The following is a 27,229-nucleotide window of genomic DNA, read 5'->3' on the forward strand; positions in this document are numbered from 1 at the left end:
CTCTGTTTGCAAGTAACTATGAAGACAAACTTAGCCCAGTGCCTCACACACTACCTGAAGACGCTGACAGAGCAACAGCCTACGGGCCTATTTAGCACCAGCTGGTATATTCCCTGGGTTAACCTTCCTGTTGGTTGTTGTTCTGAAGATAATGACTCAGGGCCACATTTGGCTCTGAGACTGTGTTACATTACATTTTCACTGAAGATATGGTTGGTAGCATTTTTTAAACCTTTATTTGATGATAATTTCAATGCAATCTTCTATTCATTGTGTAACTGGAATTATCTAAGAGCAATAAGCATGTATAGGCAGTTTATTTATTTGTCCACATGTAGAGTTTATGTAGGGTTTTTACTCTTAAGAAAACAAAATCCCAGATTGAGTCAAAAAAATCTATGCTCACAAAATCCAGAGAAGGAAATTAACATTCACAGATCCACTTGGATCTAGAGAGTTTTATTTAATTTACTTCTTTTTCCCCTTAAAAAAAATCTAGGCAGGGTGCTGGTGGCTCACACCTATAATCCTAGCTACTCAGGAGGCTGAGATCTGAGGCACTCAGATCAAAGCCAGTCCGGGCAGGAAAGTCCATGAGACTTTTATCTCCAATAAACCACCAGAAAACCAGAAGTGGTGCTGTGGCTCAAGTTATTGGATGCTTGCCTTGAGCTGAAGAGCTCAGGGACAGCGCCCAGGTCCAGAGTTCAAGCACCATAACTGACACACACAAAAAATCCAGGGCTGGGAATGTGGCTTAATGGTACAATGCTTCCCTAGCATGCATGAAGGTCTGGGTTTGATTTCTCAGTACCACATAAACAGAAAAAGCCAGAAGTGGCACCATGGCTACAGTGGTAGAGTGCTAGGCTTGAGCAAAAGAAGCTCAGAGACAGTGTCCAGGCCCTGAGTTCAAATCCCAGGACTGGCAAAAAATCCAATCAAGTGCTAGTAGTTAATGCCTGTAATGCTAGCTAGTCTGGACGCTGAGATCTGAAGATTCTGGTTCAAAGTCAGTCTGGGCAGAAAAGTTCCTGATATTCTCATTTCCAACTAACCAGCAAAAAGCCAGAAATGACGGTGTAGCTTGAGTGGTAGAGCACTAGCCTTGAGTGCAAAATCAGAGAGAGTGGTAGACCACAAGTTTAAGCCCCAGTGCCAGGATGTGCATGCACGCACAAGCACACGCACGCGTGCACACACACACACACACACACACACAAATTCAACAAATCTACAGGAGAACCTGCTAAATCTTGCAAATAAGGGACAATCATCATCATCATCATCATCAGAGCAGGTGCTCTATCTACTTCCAGTGGTTAAGAGACTGTGACCACAGATTTGACCTGGTGTCCTAAGTCAGCCAAATGGCCTAGCTGTGAATTCTCCTTACAGTGAGGACATTGGGTAGACTGTCCACATGTGGAGGTAATTTACATATCTCTATAAAGATCTGAAGACAAATACAGAGCCATGAGTGCATCCACAACTCCTGGGCTTCTTAGACCCTGCTTAATAGCCCCGATCAGATGTTGGAAGGGTTGAGATGCCATAGCTATATGATTCTGTGCCTTTTGTAAGATTTTTCAGAAGAAAAGCACAGAAGCAAGTATGTACTGTTGGGTTCTGTTTATGTACTAGCAGGAAAATAATAGTAATAAATATTCTTTTTTTGAAAAAAGAAAAGGAATGTATAAATGTTCAATAAGGACCCAAATGATCAAGATCTGTAGCCCTGGTTGGCTCCTGAATTTGGTCCATGATCAGAATCACCAAAAATGACTGATTTCACTGAGAGACTTTCTTTGAAAGAAATTCAATAATCAAAAGTTCTGGGTCTCCTCAAGAATAAGCCCTGAGCCTCTTTATTTTGATGGAAGTACATGCTGTATTTCTCATGGAGAGTCAGATCAGAAGATAGAATTTTCTAAACTCAGAAGACGAGGAAGATAAAATGTGAGTACATCTATTGATCTATCTTATCAATCGATCTACTATCTATCATAGATCTACTTCTCTATCTGTACATACATATATAGTAAATCAACCCAACAGAGAGTAGGCAGAGGAAAAGGGCAAGGAAACACATACTTGTCCTAGAAATTCCAAAGGTGTAGGAATCCAAGGTCATTTCAGAAGCCCTGAGAGGCTCTAGAGGATTCCCACAGGTGGAATATGGAGCAAGAAAAGGATGTGCATCTCCTCCAGAAATCATTTTCTATCACTTTCACCAGTCTGGATTAGACCTCCCTTTTCTGTATTCTCATATTAATGTATGCCTTTTACCATCTCCTACTTCACAAAGCAGATTGTAGCTCTGTCTACTTGTCGCCAGCCCCATGACACTGCAAGGGTTCCAGCTACGAAACTTTGCTGTAACATTTGATCCAGAGCAAGACTGGCACACAGTAGGCACCCAATAAGCATCTGATGAATAAATGGCTAGACAGATGGATGGGCAGACAGATGGATGGATGGGTAGATTGGGGAGTCTCACTCAACAAGTACATCATTGGTATCACTGGAGGAAGCAACACATTTTGCTCATTTGGAGAACTCCAGCCTTGGAGAAATGAGGCTCTGAAGGCCTCTCAGAACTGTCAACAGCAAGGACTGTCCTGTACTGTCAAGACACACCAGAAGAGACAGGAGAGCAAGTCATCTTGTCATCCTGTCAAAGGCTTCTTACACTCCCCTGTGCCTCCTCCGAAGGGAAGAGAGCCATTTCGCCCTAGAACCCAACACAGTACTCATCACAAAGCACAGATTCTACAGAAATATTTCTTTATTGAAAGTAAAAATGAGCCAGGAGCTGGTTACTCACTCCTGTAATCCGAGCTACTCAGGAGGCTGAGACTTGAGGATCAGAGTTTGAAGGAAGGCCAAGTATGAAAGTGCTTGAGACTACTATCTTCAGTAAACCAGCAAAAAAATCAGACATTGAAGTGTAGCTCAAGTGGTGGTAGAATGCCAGCTTTGAGTTTGAGCAACAGTACCAGCACAGGGAAGGAAGGAAGGAAGGAAGTCACTTTGGCTTCCCTTTTCCCTCCTTCTGTAGTGGAGGCAAGAAGGGCGCACGTGGGTCCAGTTAAGAGGCCTGAACACCCAAACTGCACTTACCACTCCCACCTGTGATGTGATATGGGTGAGTTTGAAAATTTATGCCAATTTGCATAAGTGAGGATGGATTCTTTGCTGGAAGGTAAGGACAGCTCCACCCTGGGCAGTACCTACCACCACCCATAGCCTCCCTCCACTTCTGAGTCTCCCAACCTAGACTGAACTTCACATCCCTTGAACAGAGTATACATGGTATATACTCCATCTCTTGGCTGGAGTATATACCCAACTATAGCTCAGAGGTAGAGCCCTTGCCTAGCATGCAAAAGGCCCTGGGTTAGACAGTGAGATAGAGACAGAGAACCAAAGACAGAGGGAGAGAGGGGGGGAGGGAGGGGAGAGAGAGAGAATGTATGTATTGTTTTGGCTGTGTGGTGGCATATGCCTGTAGTCCCAAGCTGAGTAGATCCCTTGTGTCCAAGAGTTTGAGGCCAGCTTGGGGAACACTGTGAGAACGAGTCTCAAAAGAAAGATAAAGGAAAATCTTTGCACCATATCCTGTACCAATTAAATTTAAATTTCTGGAGGTACAGCCCAGGCTGGCTGGCTGGGTGATTGCCAAGAGCAGCCAAGCTTGGCTCTCCTGATGGTCAATCAAGCTGCCTCTTCAGTTCCCAGCCTGCTAGGACCTCTCTGCCAGGCCCCTGCTTTGGCTGCCAGCTGGGACTTTCCATCTGCTTGGTGATGGCCACAGTCTTTGGTGCTTCTCTTTTCTCCTCCCTCTTATCTTTGCATATTCATGTGTGATGTGTCTACTCTGACTTTGAGGGCCTGGAACAAGACTTTTGCAAAGATTTTTAATAACTTGTGGCAACCCAACAAATGCACCTACATTTTTTAGATATGCGCACGTGTTTGTGTGTATAGCTAGAGATATATTTGGCCCAAAGGCTAACTTTGCTTTACTTATTTCATCGTGCTGAGAAAATCGGAGTTGCAGTCTTCTCCAATTTCAGGCAGAGATTTTGGTTTGTGATGAATCTTTCCCGCCCCCTAATGGTAGTAGTGGAACATGTCACTTTTACTCGGGTTTACTCAAGACCCTCTAAGCCTTAGTTATGAATAGAATTGAAGGAGGTTGGGTCTTTCACTATTTGCTACTGAAGTTGACCTGGGATGCAGTCTACCCTCATTAAGAAAAGGAGCTACTGCATGTGTAATTTACTTTTCAGCCTTCTGGTGTTCTTCCAAAGGCCGATCAAATTCACGTAAGGAGAAAGGTTTATTGAGCACGAGACACCTGTGAGTGGAAGTATTATAGCAAGGTATCATAGTTAGGACAGTAGTAGAATGTTTATTTCCTAATTCATACTTAGGTGTTTAACATCAGCCAAATTAAGAAAGTCTCTTAACAATTTCCTTATCTGCAAAATAGATAATAGATTGATAAGTGAATTGAAAATATTAATAGAAAATACTTAATGGATAATGAAAAATATCCTTCTTATATGGTTACACTATGAAGTACTCCTGAATCATTACAATCTTAATTATTACATGTATTTTTTAGAGGACTTCATAGTTTATTTTTTATGGCAAAAATCATTCCACACAATTTTAAGTGTGACATTAGAAATCAAAGTTCAGGGTTATAGCACAAATCAAGTGTGGAGTTTTATATTTAGAGATAAAACCAAAACAGTTCTGCTCATTTACAAATGAGTCAATTAGGCAAACAAAGCAGCAACATCTGAAGCAGGGCTGTCTATACATAAGAACCTTTAAGAAGCAATAAAGGTACATACAATGAATCTGTATACAGAGATTTTATTCAATTTTAAAAGAAAATGAAGATTTTAGACAAAGCTTTGACCCTATAACAAAGCAAATCTGTCCAGCTTTAAATCAAATTCCAAGAGTAGCCAATTTCTGTTTTTTATCAGCTTGCAAGAGCACCCTTGATGAGCTCCACTGACATTTCTGTTATCTTAATCCCATATGGTATAAAACAAAACCAATCTAGACTCCTTGATAAACTATATATGTCGTTGAATTTTACAAATGGTTTCCCTAATGGTAAGCCAAAATCATTTTTTGTGTTCTTTCCAGATAATTTACTGTAACATACAGCAATATTGATCCTGGAAGTGAATTGTAAACAGTCAACCAATGCTCTATGTTATAAAAACCAATCTAAATACAATTGGGACAATCCACAGGTTCTAACCTGGAAATACTAAGAAAACAATCTGGATGCATTAATCACAGGAATATGAAAATCTGCCCATAAAGAACTGATGTGAACAGCTAACCTAATACAAGTTTTACTTTTCTTGAGCCTATAGGCCTATCATTTAAGTCAATAACAGCAGCTGTGGCTTCATCTTGAGATTTGAAGGCTACCATAGCTTCACCTGTAGGTATACCTTTCTCATTGTATTTTAAACACACTGAGCCTGGGATTACTTGATAACCATAAAAGAAATCTAAAATCTCATCAATAGACACAGTGAAGGGCATGTTCTGTACTTTAATAACTGTAGGTCCTGGTTTTCCAGAATTAGATCCAAATCCAGGGTGACCACCAATATGGATAGGGCCAGGGCCAGGGCCAAAGGCTGGAGGCCCACTCAAATGCCCAGGGGCACTTCCAAGACCAGGAGGACCACTTCCAAAGCCAGGGGCGCCACCTAAACTACCAGGGCCATTTCCAAAATTCTGAGGCCCCCCTCCAAATCCTGCTGGCCCACTTAAATTATTTGGTCCACCTCCAAATCCTGGAACTTCCAGTCCTAGACCAGGCAAACCACTGCTTCCAACTGAAGGCATACCAGGCCAAATATCACCAAAAGCCCCTCCTAATCCTGGAGGAGGGAGTGGGGGTGCAAAGGCATTTGACCCACCAAAATTACCAGGGAAGTTAAATGGAGGCCCGTTATTGGCTTCCTTTGATCCTACAGTCAGGAAAGCATGTTCTTCACCTCCTGCACCGGGCATCCCTGGACCGGGCATCCCTGGACCAGGTATCCCTGCACTGGGCATCCCCACACCAGGAATTCCCACACCAGGTATTCCTGCACCAGGTATTCCTGCACCAGGTATAGGTCCTGCACCAGGCAGTGCAGCACTCGGCAGTGGTGCACCAGGCATTCCAGCAGTGGGCATTCCTGCACTAGGCATTCCAGCAACAGGGATTCCAGCAGCAGGGATTCCAGCAGCGGGGATTCCCGCAGCGGGGATTCCCGCAGCAGGCATTCCCGCAGTGGGCATTCCCGCAGTGGGCATTCCAGCAGCAGGCATTCCAGCAGCAGGCATTCCTGGTACTGAAGGATTACCTGGCACAGGCATCTTTAATCCCTTTTTTCCTTGGGCAGGGGGATTTTTCTCAATCTCCCTCATATCTTTTAGGGTAACTACATGAACAAAAGCTTCTCTCCCATTCAGTTTTTTACGGTGTAAGTGTTCAGACTTACGTGCATCCTCTTCATTTTTAAACTGAACCAATGCCTGTCCTAGACCTTGCCCATTGTTATCAACAAGCACACGTACAGCATTTTCATCCACTGGGATTCCTTCTAGGAACTGAAGAACATCCATCTTCGTAATGCTGAATGGAATATTTGTTATGTGGGCACAGACTTTGGCAGAGTTGACATCCCCCTCTTGATTTAACATAACTTCCCCTCTGGTCATAGCTGAAATTCTGAAGTCTTTTTCGAATTGTATCTATCTTTTCTAACATACCTTTCTTAGTAATCAGATGAACTTGAATAAAACAATTGCCCATGTACTGTTTATGACGACATAGAGCAGCTTTATAGTCAGCCTCATTTCTGAACTCTACGAAGCCTTCACCGGTTGCTTTCCCATTGGGTCCATAAGCTATATAAATACTATCTTCCACAATATCCAACTTCTTAAAAAAAATCAATGACATGTTTGTTTTCTGCTTCAAATGGTAGTCCTTTCAAGTAAACACAAAAACCAGCCTCATGTGGCGACCTTGACCTTGACCTTTTCTGCCCACCAGGCGATTTTGACCTGGGAAGTGTTTGAGGAGGGGGATGGGCTTGTCCAGAAGGTGTCATACTTTGTTTAAAAGTGATGTGGCCTCCAGCAGCCACCCACATAGCGTTGAATCATCAGCATTCTGTTTCATTTCAAAGCTTCAAATGTATCTTGAGGAGAGAGAAACTTAACCAATCCATTCCCATTATTTCGACCTACATGATTTTTTAACAAATGCACTGCATCAACACGGAGCCCATGGAAAAAATCTCTGACATCATTTTCCATTGCAGAAAAGGGCATTCCATGCACACTAACATACAGATCATCAGGGTTGATGGGAAGTGGCTTCACACTGCTTTGAGAGTTCATCTGGATAGGGTTTACAGGATTTAATGGACCCAAAAACATAAGGTTCATGTAATTGTTCAGATTCACAGGTGCTCCAGAGCCATTCATTCCAGCAGGTAGAGGTGCCACAGGTGGAGGATTCAAGGGTGGCATGCCTGACATGGGTGGTAGTGGGGTCATAGGTGGCACAGAAGGGACTGGGGGAATAGGAGGAACAGGAGGCACAGGAGGCAATGTAGGTACTGGAGGAGGAACTGGTATTGGGGGAATGGATGGCATCGGTGGCATAGATGGCATTGCTGGGATTGGAGGAATTGGTGGTGGTGGGACTGTGTTCATTGGAGAGGCTGTACTCGGAATAGTGGAACTGAACGTTGGGCTTCCAAAAGAAGCCCCCATATTTGGAGGAGCAGCTCCTACGCTGGCTGTAGAAAATGTCTGTATATTTTTGTTGCTTTCATGAACAGAAGTTGTAGCAGTAACTACACTTGGTGAAGGATTATTAAAGTTGGGTACTGTTGTAGGTAAATTTACCCTGCCACTCATTCCCGAACTAGGTGGCGGTCCTGATCTACTAGCATTTGCTGGTGGTATATCTATGTTGGCAGTTTCAAAACGCCTGCGACTCAGTTCAATCATATTCTGCATTTCCGTTTTACTACTTAACAACCGTGTTACTTTTGACCCTTTAATTGTACCACCTGTGCGCATCATACCAAGCCTTGCATCTTCATCAGTGGCAAAAACGATGAAAGCCTCACCCAGTTCACCCCCTACAATATGCACGCCCCCATCAGGGATGGTCAATCCAGAGAAGAAGTGACGAATGTCCATGGTCCCCGACACAATTGGGAGACCTTGCAAACGGATAACCACAGCCATGCTGCGCTGAAACCACACACACCTGAGTACACAAGAGATGTATTTTCTTAATAAGAAGAAGAGGCCAAGTCAATCCTGTGGGCAACCAATTAAAACCAACTTTTAGACGGGGAGTTACCCCCGGCGCGAGCGCCTCCGCCCCGCGGCCGACAGCCCCAGCCCGAACGGCTTCCCGGAGCCCACCGCCGCAGCCAACACCTCCTCCACTGCCTCACAAAATGTTATTATATGTATTTTAAAGTTTCTACTTTTACTCAAAGACTTAGTCAATACCCTTTTCTTGCAGGGAATGCACAAATCATGTTCAATTTTTTTTTTTGTTGTTAGCCTGTAAGAGACTACCAAGATCTCTTCCCATGCCATTTCATAGACTTTAATTTGCTTACAGCATCATGACTTTTCCTTACAGTTTTTAGATAGACTGTGGGCCAACAATTGAAAGCTAAGAGTCAAAGTCTAAGCTAGAGCTTGTATTTGTAAATAAAAATTTATTGAAACACACCTATACTCGTTTGTTTGTTATCTTATGGTTGCTTTTACACCAAAACATCAGCCTTCTAGAAAAAAAATGTATGACCTGAAAAGTAGTAAATTTTGATGACCTGCCCCGGTCTAGACTTTGAGAGGAACTGGACTTAGCACAGCTGTGTGGAGAAATCAAAGCACAGAACATTTGGCTGGCTTCAGATGGGAAGTCAGTTTTCACTCTTCTTCCTGCCCACCCAGGTAGTTATTTCAAATATTAAAAGCCTTAGTATTTGGATGCATTGGTCTTGGAGAAGGGGAAAATGCAGTATTAAAAGACCTTTGAGCCAGGCGCTGGTGGCTCACACCTATAATCCTAGCCACTCAGGAGACTGATATCTGAGGATCGAGGTTCAAAGTCAGCAGGGGCAGGAAAGTCCCCGAGAGACTCTTAGCTCCAATTAACCAGCAGGAAACCGGAAGTGGAGCTGTGGCTCAGGTGGTAGAGCGCTAACTTTGAGCAAAAGAAGTCATGGACAAAAAAAACATAATTTTTTTTTTAAAAAAAGAATGATCTGATTGCAAGTCCCAAATGAAATTCAGGGACAGCGACCAGCTCTGAGTTCAAGCACCACAACATTCAAGATGGATTCCCTCCCTCCCCCAAAAGAAAAGAACTTTGAATTCCATCTGACAAGTTTTAGACATTCTCCTCAGTTTTCAACCCTGTCTATTTTTCCCTGTGCTGTGGAATTACTGAACTCTGAACTTTGAGAATTACTGATCTTTAAACTTTGAGAAATGCTACATGTTAACTTTGTTTCAAACCCTGTATTACTTCACTCTCTTTCAATAGCTAACTTGAAAAAAAAATCACGATACTGCTGGATGCGGGTACTCACACCTATAATCCTAACTACTCAGGAGGCTGAGATCTGAGGATCTCAATCCAAAGCCAGCCCAGGCAGACAAATCCAAGAGACTCTTATGTCCAGTTCATCAATAAAGTGCCAGTAGTGGAAGTGTGGCTGAAATGGAGGTGGGCTCAAGTGGTAGAGCTTCAGCAGCGGGGGGCGGGGAGGGGGAGAGAAGCGGGGAAGGTGGCAGGGTGGATCATGATACTAATTGGGAAAGTAAATTTTAAAGTAAAATTGACAGACTACAATGAGACTAATATGTATATATACTTATGTATTTTATAATTGTAGTTATGTTTTAGGCTGTGTGTATTATTTAATCAAATATTATGCAATTATAATTGCATATTGTATATAATACATAAATATTTTGTAATATATTTCTTTACAACAGTGATAAAAGATACATAGAATAGTATATATTATATATGTATTGTATATTATTTGAAGTCTATTTTATCTGATATTAGGATTGCAACTCCAGCCTGTTTATGGGGGCCGTTTGCTTGGTAGATTTTGTTCCAGCCTTTAACATTGAAAATGTGTTTGTTTTTACGGGCAAGATGTGACTCCTGCAGGCAGCAGATAGAAGGGTCTTGTTTTTTAATCCAACTAGACAGTCTATGTCGCTTAATTGGAGAGTTCAGTCTGTTAACGTTAAGAGATAAGACTGAGAGGTATTTGGGAGTTCCTGCCATGTTATCCACCTTCTTGGGGGCTGCAAAAACTGAGTTCTTCCTATGGTTCTTGGATTCTCAATTTGGGTGCAGTTTCTTGGCCTTTATTGCGGTCTTGGTGGTTTTCTATGTGTAGGACATCTTTAAGAATCTTTTGTAGGGCTGGTTTGGTGGAACGTATTGTATATTATATATGTAAGGTCTGCCCTGGCCTCCCCATCTCCTGTATAAGTCTCCTCCCAGAACCTGTTACCTAGGTAACTGGCACAACCTGGAAGCTGTCACCTCCCTCTCCTCATCCTGGGCCATCTTCATTCATGCTTCCCATTGGACTTGGGAGGGTCTCAGGCCCTGAGGTCATATCTGGATCCATGAAATCTATCTACCTATTTAGTTTACCTTACAGTATATTACACATACTTTTTATATCTATGTATACCCTTAACTGTAAGTAAGTAAACTAAAGGCCACTAATTTTGTAATAAGAGTTTTGGGGGGGTGGGAAAAGAAGACACCTTTTGAGAGAATGAAGGTGGTTATATGGACTGCCATTGTGAATCCAGGCACGGACTCCCCTTTGGGAAGACAGAGATGAAAATGGAGAGATTGGCTGATGGCCTCACTCAGGAGCATTTCGGAATACAGGAAACAGTAGGAGGTCAACCCATAACCCAGACTTTCTCCTTAATGTTTATAAAGGGGCCAGTCCTTCAGCTCAGTGCTAAATTGTGAGTCTTTATTGGAGAGCCAGAGGAGTGCTGGTAGACTCCCATCTCAAAGACCTGCAGCCCGAAATGCAGCTGGCACAAATCTTATATAGGCCAAAACCCCATGAGTGTGAGGAATTAAACCTAACAAAAGTGTTAAATAAAGGCAAACCATCTAGGGAAACAATCAGGGGAAATCAAGGGCCAGTTATCAAGGGGAAATAGACATGGTCTCCTTCAGCCTTTGGGGGAATATTTAATATCCGAACCATAATAGTACCCAAAGGATTTGAATTTATTCTAAAGTATTTGATTTAGAAGTGTTCGACTTAGAAGTTCCTGCTCTGTCACAGTATGCAAACTTGAAACAAGCACAGTGAATCATCATTTTTATTGCTTCGGTTGATTGAACTAATATTTGCTAAGGTAAAAACATTGTCCCAAGCCAGGTACCAGTGGCCCACGCCTGTGATCCTAGCTACTCAGGACATTGGGATCTGAGGATCGTGGTTCAAAGCCAGCCTACTCAGAAACTAGAAATAGAGCTGTGGCTCAAAATGGTAGAGCTGAAGAGCTCAGGGACAGCGCCAAACCCAGTCCTTGAGTTCAAGCCACACAACCAACAACAACAACAAAACTGTAGTCCCTAAGTAAATAAGTTACTGTAGGTGAGATACACTGTCACAGGTTAGCTACATGAAGGCATACAAGACAGTCTGTTCCAGTGGGGAGGTTAGGAAGTCTTATTTTATTGTTAAGAGGGGTTACAGTTACATGAGTAAGGCAATGAGTATATTACTTGTCCATCATCGTTACCCCTTCTCTTGTTGTTGTTGTTCTACTATCCCTTCCCTCCCCCACCTCCCACATTCCTACCCCCTTTCCTGCCCTCACCACCGGAAGTTGTAAAGTTTGTTTCCAATATGGTGTCCTGTGGGTATCCTTGTTGCAATGGGTCATTCTGTGTCCTTGTTTCAGTATTTTGTTATTCCCCTTCCCCTTCCCAGATTAGACATACATATATACAAGATGCATGGTATCAAAATCGAGTATAGTGACAATAGGAGATATACCATAGGGGAAAGAACATACAAAGGAAACAACAACAACAAAAAATAAAATAAAATCACATGGTACATTTAAAGCAATAACAATAAAGATAGACCTCTTATGTCCATATCTTGGGGTTCATTTCACTTAACATCATCTTATATGGTCATTTGTACATGGTTTTTGAGCTTTTCAGCTCAAAGAGTATCCTATGTGTATACTAATTATTGCAAATAAGGGAAACCATGGGACCTAAATTTTTTCGGACTGGGTAACTTAATATAATTTTTTCTAAGTCTTTCCATTTCTTAACAAATGGGACAGTGGCATTCTTCCTGATCGAGGCATAGAATTCCTGTGTGTGTGTGTGTGTGTGTGTGTGTGTGTGTGTGTGTGTGTATCACATTTTCTTGATCCATTCATCTACTGAGGGGTATCTGGGTTGGTTTCGTATCTTAGCTAGGTGAATAGTGCTATAATAAACATAGTTGTGCTGGTAGCTTTAGTATGGCCTTGTTTGTGATCATTTGGGTCAATGCCCAGAAGTGGGATTGCTAGGTCATAGGGGAGCTCTATGTGGAGTCTTTTGAGGAACCTGCATACTGCTTTCCAAAGTGGTTGAACAAGTTTACACTCCCAACAACAATGCAGTAGGTTTCCCATTTGGCCACATCCCCTCCTGCATCTGTTATTATTAGATTGCATGAAACTGCAGAGCTCCTGCATGGCAAAGGACCTAGCTAGCAAGATCAATAGAAAGACCACAGACGGAGAAGATCTTCACTAGCTATACAACAGACAAGGGCCTCATATCTAAAATATACTGAGAACTCAAAACATTGAGTCACCAAAAACAAATCCTCAAGGAAACAACTGCCCTATTAATAAGTGGGCTAAAGACTTAAAGAGAAACTTCTCTGAAGAGGAAATAAGAATGGCCAATAGACACATGAAGAAATGCTTAATTCCTTTAACTGTAAAAGAAATGCAGGGGCTGGGAAGGTGGCTCAGTGGTAGAATGCTTGCCTTGCATGCATGAGGCCCTGGGTTCAATTCCTCAGCACCACATAAGCAGAAAAAGCTGGAAGTGGCCCTTTGGCTCAAGTAGTGGGGCACTAGCCTTGAGCTGAAGAGCTGAGGGACAGCGCCCAAGCCCCCAGGCCCCACGACCAGACCCCCCCCCCCAGAAAAAGAAGAAGCTGATGCCTAAGTTAAATCTGGAACAATCTTTTCAGCTAAAGAACCATCCTATTTTTTTTAAGGGATATTATTCCTAAGTGTTATATCTTAGCCCTCTGGAATCACATGGGAAAGAGAGAACTGACATTTGACTTTGTGTATGTGTGTGTGTGTGTGTGCGCGCGCGCGCACACACACACGCGAGCACATGCACACGTGCATGTATCTGTGCCCTGAGGCTTGAACTCAGAGCCTAGGCACTATCCCTGAACTGTTTTGCTCAAGACTAGTGCTCTAACACTTGAGCCAGCAGCTCCACTTCCAGCTTTTTGTGGTTACTTGGAGATAAGAGGCTCACAGACTTTTCTACCCAGGGCAGCTTCAAATCATGACTCTCAGATCTCAGCCAGCTGAGCAGCTAAGATTACAGTCCCTGATTCCCAGCTGTTGATGGTGATTTTAATTAAGAGTTTAGATATTCACTTAAGCCATACAAAACTTTAGATTTAGGTTTTTTTTATTTGTAAAGTATGTCTCACATGAAATGTACTTAAATTGTCTTCTGTAAATCTTTATTACATTTCTGTAAAAGCCGAAAAGCCTCAAATATGTGACTTCTCCCTCTCCAAATTTTCTTATAATTTACTAATAAGATTAAGGTAACTGCTTTTGGAAGAATTGTGAAGACTAATATACTATGTTACTCTTATAGAATCATGAAATTTCATGTGGCAAAACGGAAGTTTAAGGAGACATTACGCCCATATGATGTAAAAGATGTCATTGAACAGTATTCTGCAGGTCATCTGGACATGCTCTGTAGAATTAAAAGTCTTCAAACACGGTAAGCAATAAAAGTGTTATTGACTATCGAACAATGTGCATATGGGAACTCTGTAGGAATAGCTTCTCTTTAGTGTACAAAACCACTGAGTCCAGTGGCTGGTGGATCATTCCTATAATCCTCACTATTCAGAAGTTGAGATCTGAGATTCCCAGTTCTAAGCCAGCCTGGGCAAAAAAAAAAAAAAAAAAAATCCATCAGATTTATCTCAAGTAACTAACAATAAGATGGAAGTGGTACCAAGGCTCAAGTGGTAGAGTGCTGACCATGACCAAAAACAGCTAAGGAGAGTGCATGATACCCTGTGTTCACACACACACACATACACCTGAATTCCATATTTCACATTCATTGCTATTGGGCAAGGGCACACTTTTGCTTTTTGTGTAGATATCATACCAGTGGCTCACACCTGTCATCTTAGCTATTCACAACACTGAGATCTGAGGATCCAGGCTCATAGTTAGCTAAGAAAAGAAAATGGAGCTGTAGTTTAAGTGATAGTGCACTAACCTTGTACACAAAAGCTCAAGAACAGTGCTCGAGATCTGAGTTCAAACCCCAGGACAGGCACAAAAAGGAAAAAATAAAATCAAAGATTGAATATTCAATAGTTTTTGTATCCCCACAGTACATTTAACTCTATGTGAGGCCCTAAAACTAGGTCTTCAGTAAAACAGTCCATGTATGCCAGGGAGGGCAGACATCTACTGACTCATAAAACCATGACCCAGGCACTTTGGTACTTCCAGTTTAATAGACTAGGTATCATGACAGAAAGAGGACACTGCCTATGTCTATACAGATAAAGAAAACTGGAATATTGAGTCAATACCCCTCATAATTCAAATCTAACACACACACACACACACACACACACACACACACACACCACCACCACCACCACCACCACCATTTGGGCTGATCAGGTTTCCATGGGAATTGCTTTCACTTGTGCTGTGTTCATGTCACAGGTCTTTACTTAGGTGGCCATCATATTCTAAGTCCTTTAGTACAGCTCTTTGTGCTCCAAGGCTTATCACTCATCTATATTATCCCAAATAAAGGTGCAAAAGAAAGAGACCATACTTTCTCATCTGCTGATCCTCTATAGATGTATAGCAAATTCTCATGAATAATCTTTTCTATTCAGAAGGGATGAATTTGATGTAGGGGCATGGTATGTATAAATGGACATGTCAAAATTAAATCCCCTTATACGGCAAATTGATGCTAATAAAATGTCACAAATAAAATAATAACTAGGGGGGAGGGAGAGTGGGAGAAAAATGATGAAGGAGGTAACAAGTTGGACAAGAAATGTACTCACTGCCAGGCACCAGTGGCTCATGCCTGTAATCCTAGCTAATCAGGAGGCTGAGATCTGAGTATCATGGTTCAAAGCCAGCTTGGGCAGGAAAGTCCATGAGACTCTTATCTCCAATTAACCACCAGAAAACCGGAAGAGGTGTTGTGGCTAAAGTGTTAGAGCACTAGACTTGAGCTGAAGAGCTGAGGGACAGCTCCCAGGCCCAGAGTTCAAGCCCCATGACTCACAAAAAGAAAAAGAAAGAAATGTACTCATTATCTTACTTATGTAACTGTAACTCCTCTTTAACTCACTGTAACTGTAACTCACCTTCACAATAAAATTAAAATAATTAAAAAATAATAACTAATGCAAGACAATCACAATTATTTTTCAATGGTTGGATTCAGAAATGTCTGCTCCAAGGTAGAGTCAATTACTTTGTTTAGGACAATTTTTCCTTCAGAAAGTCTTCCATAAGTGATTTCCTAAGGGAACAGAGTGATAAGAAAATAATCACATTTGTTCATGTCAGGAAAACAGATAACACCAAGTAGAACACATGCTGTATTTAATGTTTTTGGTATAATGGGGTATATTAACTTAAAGCATGATGCTTGTGAGAAAAGCATGCTACTGTTTGAGCCACACTCCTAGCTTTTTAGCTTTCTATTTCATGTAGGGACTTGTGCTTTTGTCCAGACCAGCATAGACTGTGATTCTCTTATTTCTGCTACTAGAACAGCTCATAATATGTGCATGCACAACTACACCTGGCCTCATACTTTTGTTTTCCAAACACCTCAGTGTGACCTAGGGCAATATCCACTTTCAGCACTAATAACTGAATCTCCTTTCTCTCTCTCTCTCTCTGATAGTGTTGATCAAATTCTTGGAAAAGGTCAAATCACATCGGATAAGAAGAGTCGAGAGAAAATAACAGCAGAACACGAGACCACAGATGATGTCAGCATGCTCGGCCGGGTAGTCAAGGTTGAAAAACAGGTACAACTGGACTACACTGATTATAGTGTACTTCACTGTAATTGTTCATCAAAATCAATGGGAAGGCCACCACTGGTGGCTCACTCCTATAATCCTCTGGAGGCTGAGATCTGAGTATTGGGGTTGAAAGTCAGCCCAAGCAGGAAAGTTCATGAGACTCTTATCTCCATTTGAACACCAAAAAAAATCTCAAAGTGGAGCTGTGGCTCAAGTGGTAGAGCACTAGCCTTGAGCAAAAAAGCTCAGGGACAGTGCCTAGACCCTGAGTTCAAGCTCCAGGACCAGCATAGACATATATATATAGACATATATGTGTATATACTTATATACATATGTATATACATATATATATATATACACACACACACAAAATCAATAAATGATAAGAAAGTTAAACATTAAAGTTAAGGTTGATCTTAATGTTAATGATTACTAAAATTTTAAAGGACACTAAAAGTGAAGAAAGAGTGAATGAAAATTAATTTTCATAGTGTCTTGGCACTATTCTATACTTCTTTGGACTTCCATTTAAGCAATAGAAAATTTTACCTTGTTAATTAATATGTAACTGGAAGTAACTATAGTTTTTCAATAATAAAGTAGCAAAGATCTACTTTTCATTTGCATTTTAGTGATTTTCACTGTCTCTCTTTAAGGTCACCCTCTAATTTTTTTTAAACTCACCATAATTACAACACTGAATATTTTTTTAAACCTTGAAGTTCCATCTTCTCATACAACGTTCCAGAAATCAAATTGTTATCCCAAAGAATGGAATCATGAATGTCCCAAGTCCAGCACTCTGGACTTTTATTTTAAAATCCAGACTCACCTGGCTTGCTGCTTAAGGTCTTAATTGCAGTATAGAGTAAGTTCCTTAGCAAAATTCAGTAGAGTTCCAGAATGATTATCAGGAGAATGAGGAAAAGTGAGCTGACTGAGATGAGGAGAATGGAAGCTACCCTTTCATAGTGCTTATATTGAGTTTTCGATCTGAAAGACATGAGTGGAGGAAGTTCAAAGCATTCCTCTTCTGCTATAACCTCCACTGGCCCAGGGCGGCCAAATACTCCATTACTACAAGTCAAAAGTGTACTGCACACTCTGTAGTTACTGTATGGACAAGAGTCTCATCCTTTCTGATTCCATGAGCAAAGGTAATTCTCCATCAGGCATCTTCATGTGAACTCTCATTTCCTACTTTCAGGTCCAATCCATTGAGTCAAAGCTGGACTGCCTGCTAGACATCTACCAGCAGGTCCTGCGGAAGGGCTCTGCCTCGGCCCTGGCCCTGGCGTCCTTCCAGATCCCGCCTTTCGAATGTGAACAGACATCTGACTATCAGAGCCCTGTGGACAGCAAAGACCTGTCCAGTTCTGCCCAAAACAGCGGCTGTCTAACCAGATCGGCTAGTGCCAACATCTCCCGAGGCCTGCAATTCATTCTGACACCAAATGAGTTCAGCGCTCAGACTTTCTACGCACTTAGCCCTACTATGCACAGTCAAGCGACACAGGTGCCACTGAGCCAAAGCGATGGCTCCACCGTGACAGCCACCAACAACATTGCACACCAAATCAATGCAGCCCCCAAGCCGCAAGCCCCCACAACCTTACAGATCCCACCTCCTCTTCCAGCCACCAAGCACCTGCCCCGGCCAGAGACCCTGCACCCAAACCCCACAGGCCTGCAGGAGAGCTTCTCCGATGTCACCACCTGCCTTGTAGCCTCCACGGAACATGTCCAGGTTGCCCCATCAAAGCTGACGAAGGACCGTGCTCTGAGGAAAAGCTTTGACATGGGTGGGGAAACTCTGTTGTCTGTCCGCCCCATGGTCCCCAAGGACTTGGGCAAGTCTTTGTCCGTCCAAAACCTCATCAGATCAACAGAGGAACTGAGTTTACAGCTTTCAGGGAGTGAGTCAAGTGGCTCCAGAGGCAGCCAAGATTTTTATCCCAAATGGAGAGAATCTAAATTGTTTATAACTGATGAAGAGGTGGGTCCGGAAGAGACAGAGACAGACACTTTTGAGGTGACAGCACAGCCGGCCCAGGAAGCTACTTTTGTGTCAGACTCTCTAAGGACTGGAAGATCGCCATCATCTCAGAGCGTTTGTAAGGCTGGGGAGAGCACAGATGTCCTCAGCTTGCCTCCCGTCAAGCTGAAATAAGATCTTCATTTTCTTTCTAGACATAGCAGTTCCTTTAGCCATACATATCATTGCATGAACTATTTTTGAAAGCCCTTCTTAAAGAAAAAAAAAAAAAAGAAGTTGACATTGCAAGAATCAGGAAGTCCAGGAAAGGCCATTCTGATAAGCCCATTATCTTTTCATTTGCATGCAAATGCATGTCTGGGGATGGCTGAAATTCCAAGGTGCATCAACATAGAACCCGCTCATTTACTCATGTACCTTTGAGTTTACAATCCTGAAAAAACCTAGCATTGCTAAAGCTTACAGGGTGTATGAACTTGCCAAGATTAGATCAAGGACAAGAATTGACGCAATAGTTTTGAAATTGTGGGAGTAAACACCTTCAAATTTCAGGCATTTCTGCTTTGTGATTCAGTACAAAATCATCTTTAAAATTAGGCCATAACGTCTAAACACAATAACTATCAACAGCTGCTCTTAAGGAATCAAGAAAAGCAGAATTTGAGGATAATAGAAATGGCTGTGTCCTTCAAGAAATCTCTGCCAACCTATTTCTACTCAGTCTTTTTCTTATTAATGTATTTTGAATGTCAGTTTGTGTGCTTTTTAACTTTTTTTAATTTATTTTTTTTTTATTTTTTGGTGATTTAACGCTGTGGCAAGCAGTGCTACGCATCCTTTTCATGTTGTCCTTTACAATGAGAATGTTTTTCAATGAGAAACAAACAAAAAAAACGTGTGAATCATGACATTTGAGGCCAGTGGGGTGAATAGACTGGCTTTTTGACATATCTGACATTCCCAGGGGGGCCAAATCCACTCTGTAACTGGTCAAGCTTCTACACATGCATAGGAAGCACTGGTCAGTGTGACAGCCAGCATGACTAGGCTGGTTTCTCTTCAGTGGTAGCAGCTCCCGGCTTGCCGATCCTGTCCACATACAAATGCCAATTTAAAATGGGCACCTGTGGCTCACACCTGTAATCCTACCTACTCAAGAGGTTGAGATCTGAAGATTTAAGTTTGAAGCCAGTTCAGACAAGAAAGTCCATAAGAATCTTATCTCCAGTTAATCACCAAGAAAGCCAGTAGTGGAGCCTTGGCTCAAGTGGTAGAGTGCTAGCCTTGAGCAAAAAAGCTCAGAGATAGCACCCAGGCCCTGAGTTCAAACTCTAGGGCTGGCTTAAAAAAAAAAAAAAGGAAGTGGCACTGTGGCTCAAGTAGTAGAGCGCTAGCCTTGAGCTGAAGAGCTGAAGGACAGCGCCCAGGCCCAGAGGCTAATCTTTTGAGATGCTCATCTCATTTACCTGAGATGTAGGTAGGACCCCAGAGAAGAAGAAATCTGAGTAGGACTGAGAGAAGAAAGGCTTAGGGAAAAAAATCTAGAAACAATACAAGAAAATAGGTAAAGAAATTGGCTCTTCCCCTCAATGGGCAGTGAAAAGGAAAGAAAGAATCCAAAATAAAATACAGTTCTTGTTTTTTTGTTTATTTGGGTTTTTTAAGAAAGCAAGTATTGCTAGAGGAGTCAACTACCTAAACATCCCTTATTCTTATATAACAGAGAATTTTGCAAAGTATTTATTTTTAAATATGCCCAGAACATGTTTTGCTATTATGGAGTACATTTTACATATGAAAGGCTAAGACTACACTTTCTCTACTTTTCTTATACTGTATCGAACATTTTCTAGTTTCCTCGGGAATATTAAACCAAATCTGAAATTATTGGTTCAATTTCCTAGTAGAAATATTTACAATAGAAGCCAGATGCAGGAACTGTAAATCAAATCACTTGCTAGTATATGATGGTAGCAAAAAGACCAGAGAGGGCAGGAATTTTAAAATATATTTATCAGGAAACAAGCAGTGCTGACTTCTTGTTGAAAACTAGCAAGCAACCAGACTGATGATACACAACTTAATCCCAGCACAGGAGAGGTGGAGGCAGGATAATCACAATATTGATGATAATAACAAAAATAAAGGAAAGGAAGAAACTAACATAAATGTCGGACTAGCAGATCTTTGACCAAAGCAATGGTATTTAGAGGCAAAGAAAGGAGAGTCAGCACTTCAGAGTCAGCACTTCAACTCACTTCAACTCTGATCAAGAAAGTTGAAGATTTTCTCCTTGACAAACATTAGAACTGCCACAAATCCCATCTCTAGCAACCCATAAGAATAAGCAAGGACATAAAATGGCCACCCAAAGAAAGGAGATTCCCAAATCCACCAACTCTTCCCAACTATTTTCGTGTATGTGTGTGTGTGTGTGTGTGTGTGTGTGTGTGTGTATGCTCGCATGCACGCATGCGCAAGCTACTATGCTGTTACTGGGGCTTGAACTCAGGGTCTGTGCTCTTGCTTGGATTTTTCACTCAAGGTTGGCACTCCCACTTGAGTGGTTAATTGGAGATAATGTCTGCCCAGGTGAGCTTCAAACTGTGATCCTCAGATCTCAGCCTCCTGAGTAGACAGAATCACAGGCATGAGCCACTGGCAACAAGCCAGACATTTGTAATCATTGGTCCTCCCTTACTTTCCTTCTTTCCTACCACTGTTTTGCTTCAGATTTTCACTAGGCCTTAAGCAGCCTCTGTCCTTCAGTAAACCACTTCTCTCTACCTAAAATGTACCTTTCAACCATTAAAAAAAAATCTTTGGGGGCTGGGAAGGTGGCTCAGTGATAGAGTGCTTGCCTTGCATGTATGAGGCCCTGGATTCAATTCCTTAGCACTACAGAAACAGAAAAGGCCGAAGTGGCGCTGTGGCTCAAGTGGTAGAGTGCTAGCCTTGAGCTGAAGAGCTCAGGGACAGCCTTCAGGCCTAGAGTTCAAGCTCCACAACCAACCAAAAAGCAAAACAAAACAAAACAAAAAACCCTTTGTCTCTAATTCCTTTGTCTCTAATTGATCAACACTGCATTTTTTTTAAGGCTTCCACTTCTTATCCCACTTAGATTCTAAAACGCTCCTGTGGAGTATATTATGTAGAATCTTGGCTGCTGGAGACACACAGAAAATAGAATCTAAATTTTACACTCTAATTAAAAATATTTTTATCAAACTCTTAAGACAATTATTTTCAAACCCAATTAATTTATGAAATTTTCATCGACCCATGTCTGTACTTAACGTGAAGATATACCTTCCCAAAGACACTGCACACACATACACATCCTTCTGCTCACTTAAGCCATACACCTGCCCCACACTAAGCAGGCTGTCTCAAAAGGAAAAGAAGGCGGGAAGGTGGCAACTTTTGGTAGCACTGATTCTTGGACAGACTGTGTCCCAGATGGATACCCACTGGTGGCAGGACTTGGGAAGGGATTCTGAGGCCTTGTCAGCCCAGACAGCATAGTTTATTCAACATTGCTAAGGAAACAAAGTCAAAACACATCACCAAGGTCAGAATCACAGCCAAATGTGATTAATCATATTGTGGAGAACACTCATACCTTAAAACCGTGACCATTTTATGTGTGTCTTGTTCTAGCACAAAAACTCTCGAATGTTGAAAGATAGTTATACGTTATGAAAAGTGCAGGGGTCCACCTGTTATTGTCACCCCGTGGGAATACAAGGGGCCTCCCATGTACCCTTCATACCTGTGGCCAATCCCAAATGGTGTCTGGAAGCACAATTTAGTAGAGCAATGGCTCTCCATACACATTCTCCATTCCGTTGTCTGCCTTCTTCAAGCTGATACTTAATCACAAACATCTCAAGTAAGATGTTAACTAAAAATCCTTAAGGGGTCTGATCTATTAAATGTTCGCATTCTGTTGAATTAAATTTCTATCTGTAGATTGCAGGTTCTGTTTAAAGCAAGCTACTTGGTTGTGTTTTTAAATCCTTACTTCTTGTTCTTACGTGCCTTTCTCACCTCCCATTAACTCAGTGATTCTGAAAGTTCCCAATTTGAAAATCAAATTGGCCCAATAAAGAGAGGAAATGAGGCACCGACGAACTCCATACCCATTTGCAGAGCAAAATCTAAAGAAGAACAACATTGGGGCAACTAAACAAATGGATCATTTCATTCAATCTGATTAAGGAAATACCAGTATCAACTCCCTAGAAGTTGGCTTTTTTTTTTTTACCTTAAATGACATGGTTGTGTTTTTGTAAGAAAAACTTACTTTAATATAATTCTGTGCATTTAAGTGAGCAGCTCTCAAAGTCACATACGACAATGCAATTGTCCATTTCCTGAAAACAATGAAATCAAGAATACCATATCCATTTCAAGCTATCATTAAAATGTAATTTCCTTTACTCTCTTTTACTGGGATTATTTGTTTTAAAGTAAAACATTAAAAAATGTCTTAAACAGCTACTGTGACTGTTTTTATCTAGAACTAACTGGCTGGTTCTGACCTACCTATTCCAGATTAATCAGCTGTACAGTGATTTGGGATTGAAATACAGATGTTTTTTCTTACAATTGTTGCTAAAGAAATCTTAACTTGAGAATAAGGGAGAATTCTCTTGAGGGTATTATAGAAAAAAATTTTGTCCTGAACTACTTATTCAGGTATCAGTGCATGTGTATATTGCATTAGATAGCGTTGAATATCTCTTATTTAAAATTTGTGGGATCTAGAAGTGTCTGGGATTTCAGACTATTCGCAAATATTTAATTATATATCCTGGAGATGAGCTCCTCATCTAAGCATGAAATTCATGTGCTTCATACACAAGTTGTTCATAAAATCTGAAGGTGATTTTTTTATGCAGTACTTTTTGTTAAGGGGATGAGTTGTTGGAGATTGAGCCCAGACTCAGGCAAATGCCAAACAAATGTTAATGCCCAACAAGCTGTTAAAAGAGGATGGGGGGGGGGAGAGGATAGAAGGCTGAGGGGGAGGAGGAGAAGCAGCAGCAGCAGCAGCCCAGCACAAGTGGCTCACACTTGTAATCCTCAAACCTGCTTCTCAGGAGGCTGAGTTCTGAGGATCATGGTTCAAAGCCAGACTGGACAGAAAAGTCCCTGAAAGACTTTTATCTCCAATTAACCACTCAAAAAACCAGAACTTGTGCTTGTGGCTCACAAGAAGAACACTAACCTTGAGCACAAAGAAGCTCAGGACCAGCATCCACATCCTGAATTCAAGCCTCACAACCAACCAAAACCAACAAGAATTAGATACTGTTTTTAATAATCCACACATGAAATAAACTCAAAATGTTAAATTTTGGCCAGGCACTGGTGACTAACACTGGTATTGCTAGTTACTCAGGAGACTGATATCTGAAGACTGGGTTCAAAGCCAGCCTGGGCAGGAAAGTCCATGAGATGCTTATCCCCAATTAACCACCGGAAAGCTGGAAGTGGAGCTATGGCTCAAGTAGAGCTAGCCTTGACCAAAAGAAACTCAGGGACAGTGGCCAGCCCCTGAGTTCAAGCCCCAGGGCCAGCACACACAAAAAGTTAGATATCAGTATATTTCAAATTCAGCTTTTAAGATTAGTCATACTCAGCCAGTCACCAATGGCTATCATCCTAGCTACTCAGGAGGCTGAGATGTGAGGACTAGATTTCTAAGCCAGCCTTGGCAGACAAATCTGAGAGACTCATCTCCAATTAAACAACAGAAAGCAGAAAGTGAAGGTGTGACTCAAGTTGTAGAGCCTTGAACACTTGAACAAAATAGCTAATGGAAAGTGAGAGGCTGAGTTGAAGCCTCAGTACTAGGACAAACAAAAACTATACTTAAACCAGTAAAACAAGAGTTTGCTAGACAAGTGATAAGAAATGGAAATAAGGATTTTTTTTAAAGCAATGGCAACAAGGTCAGGTGGATACCAAATGGGACCATTTTCCATTCTTTGTTTAAAAAATGTCATGGCTGGATGCTGATGGTTCAAGCCTGTAATCTTAACTAATCAAAAGGCTGAGATCTGAGGATCACAGTCCAAACCCAGCCCAGGTAGCAAAGTCTGAAATTCATACCTCCAACTAATCACCAATAAAAAAAAAAAAAGCCAGAAATGGAACTGTACCTCAAATGATAGAATGATCGCCTTGAGCAAAAAGAGCTAAAGGAGCTGGGAAGGTGGTTCAGTGGTAGAGTGCTTGCTCTCACATGCATGAGTTCCTGGGTTTGATTCCTCAGCACCACATAAGCAGAAAAAGCCAGAAGTGGCACTGTGGCTCAAGTGGTAAGGCTAACTAGCCTTGAGCTGAAGAGCTTAGGGACAGTGCCCAGGCCCAGAGTTCAGCCCCCACAACTTACCAAAAAAAAAAAAAAAAAGAGCTAAAGGATGGTGCACACATTCTGAGTTCAAACCTCAGGACCATCACCAATAAATAAATAATAAATAATTCACCTGCAGTCAGTGGATCATGGCTGTAACCTTAGCTACTCAGGAGACTGAAATCTGATGGCCGAAGTTCAAGGCCAGCCTAAGCAGGAATGGACATGAGATTTATACCCAACTAACTACCAAAAAGCCAGAAGTGGTGCTGTAGCTCAAGTGGTAGAGTACCATAAAAACCTAAGAGAGAGTTCCAGGCCCCAAGTCTAAACCCCAGTATCAAAACACAGGCACACATACACACACACACACACAAGCCATTAGCTCTGATCTACTAGTAACTTTGTTAGTACAAAGATTAATGGTCAAGATTAATTCCAGATTTATTTTGAACTAAGCTCAGAATGTTAGGGCTCCAGAAGACATAGTGGCAAAGCCACAACAGGGTATGTTGTGGGAATGTTATTCTAGAGGGGAGAGGGGGCTTCCCAGTCTGATTCTAAAGAGACGCAACAGGGGTGTTCCTATTCAATTAGCTTTAACATTAGTGAAAATAAATTGGTGCATGGAACATCCTTGCTTCCAGTTAACCAGTAAAAGGTCAGGAGTGGAGCAAATCCTAACCTTGAGAAAAATCAAATACCAGATTTTAAGCCCCAGTACACACACACACACACACCCTCCCCCCCTCTCTCTCACATACACACACAGGATAGAATGCTTTTGGTGGTTGATTAGGGATACAAATCTCTTACACTTTCCTGCCTACACTGGCTTTAAACCATGATGCTCAGGTCTCAGCCCCCCGAGTAGCCAGAATTACAGATGTAAGCCACCAGTGCCTGTAGTGACTTTTAAAGCTTTCCACTTATTTGGGTTTTTTTTCCCCCCTTACCTAAAGGTAAGGCTTCCTTTATTTCCAGTCCTGTGACTTGTGACCCCGGATGCCCCCACCTTCCTTGTTTTTGCAGCTTGGGGTACCACTGCCCTCACAAACACATAAGGATGCCACCCCACCTAGATTTCAAGTTAATAATCTCCAGAACCCCACATGCACAGCCCTCCTCCCAGACATCCACTGGAGATAAATAAAGATGGAGGCTGATACCCTCTGGGATCGGTTCCTTACCATTCAAGAAAACCGATTCCACTCCTCTCCATGGCCAAGTCCCTGCTGGGGACTCCTCCCTATCCGCAGCTTCTTGCTTTCATCCTCTTTTCTTTCATAAACACACAGCCCTCTCCCATGGCTCTCTCCTCCTTTCCTCCTGTTGTGCTTTAATCTCCACTTCACACGCTTCAGTTAACCAGAACCCTGGGTACCATAGTTATTCCCAGACAGAAAGATGCAGCTGAAAACTTCCTGTCACCGGCAGACATCACATCTGTTTTAATGTTGTCGCATAACAAGTGTCTCTTGGGTTCATGGTGACGCTGGTGCAGGCCACACAGCACTAATTGTGAAAAATACAACCATACAATAATGTATACTACTACACAGTATTTGACAATGATAATGAGTGACTTGTTGTAGATTTACTATACTACCCTTATTTCTTTGGGTTTTTTTTTTTAACTTTTATGGTATAGAGGTTTGAACTCAAGAGTTTCAAGTTTGGTGGGCTGGAGCTTTACTGCTGTTTGAGCCATGCCTTCACCCAGGCTTTGTGTTGGTTATTTTGGATAGCAACCAGGCCCTAAATTCAAGCCCCAGGCATGGCGTGCGCACACACCTACATACACACACACATACACACACTTACACAACCTGGAGCAATGGGCTCAGACCCCTTTCCAGCTATAGAAGACCCTACAAACGGTGTATCCTGGCCCTGCAAACGCAATCGCTGTCTGGACTTGAACTTCAGCTTTCTGGGAGGTTGGTTTTTCCATAGCAGCAGAAAGATCAATACCAGCTCATATCACAGGCCAAAATGGCTCTTGCAATAAAAATGATTTCCCCACCCCTGCTCTGTATCTAGACTCTGAAGACTGATTTCCCTTAAACTCCACTATAGACACCAAAGAAAAGAGCAAACCTATTCCTTGTCCCTGTCTTTGAGTCCAGAGCATTGCATTCCTGCTTGCTACTTCCCCTTACTGAGTGTCCTACCAATGTCAGGTTCAGACTACAGAGTCTTTAGATCCTAGAGTATAGTAGCCCGGCCAAGTGTTAATCTGACCACTATAATCTCTGCACTTGAGAAGCTGAAGCAGGGAGATTATGAGTATAAGGTCACTCTGTAGTGAGATTAGCTAAAAAACAAAACCAGTAATTTACAGCCCATGTTTAGTGACTGCCCAGTGTGACGTCGGTGTCTACTTTCCCCATTTATTAGTTATTATTTCTA

At 41.9% G+C, this 27,229-nt stretch overlaps 2 protein-coding genes across 6 annotated transcripts in view; one reads left to right on the plus strand and one right to left on the minus strand.

The window, feature by feature from the left end:
• Positions 1-19,331, plus strand: part of Kcnq5 (potassium channel, voltage gated KQT-like subfamily Q, member 5) — a 540,825-nt gene extending 521,494 nt beyond the window's left edge. For all 5 annotated transcript variants that reach the window (XM_013033629.1, XM_013033631.1, XM_013033633.1 and 2 more), the window contains 3 exons: positions 14,012-14,143; positions 16,331-16,457; positions 17,665-19,331. In XM_013033629.1, the coding sequence (XP_012889083.1) occupies positions 14,012-14,143; positions 16,331-16,457; positions 17,665-18,627 (1,222 nt within the window). In that variant the 3' untranslated portion in view covers positions 18,628-19,331. The remainder of the gene's footprint in view (positions 1-14,011; positions 14,144-16,330; positions 16,458-17,664) is intronic.
• Positions 5,273-8,412, minus strand: LOC105998809 (RNA-binding protein 12-like). The gene is given in 4 exon segments (XM_013033628.1): positions 5,273-6,744; positions 6,746-6,988; positions 6,990-7,191; positions 7,193-8,412. Coding segments are annotated over 4 exon segments (2,931 nt in total). The 5' UTR covers positions 8,305-8,412; the 3' UTR covers positions 5,273-5,370.
• Positions 19,332-27,229: the final 7,898 nt, after the last annotated feature.

Source organism: Dipodomys ordii, unplaced genomic scaffold (assembly GCF_000151885.1).
Source record: "Dipodomys ordii isolate 6190 unplaced genomic scaffold, Dord_2.0 Scaffold172, whole genome shotgun sequence".
In the NCBI taxonomy this organism is placed as follows: domain Eukaryota; kingdom Metazoa; phylum Chordata; class Mammalia; order Rodentia; family Heteromyidae; genus Dipodomys; species Dipodomys ordii.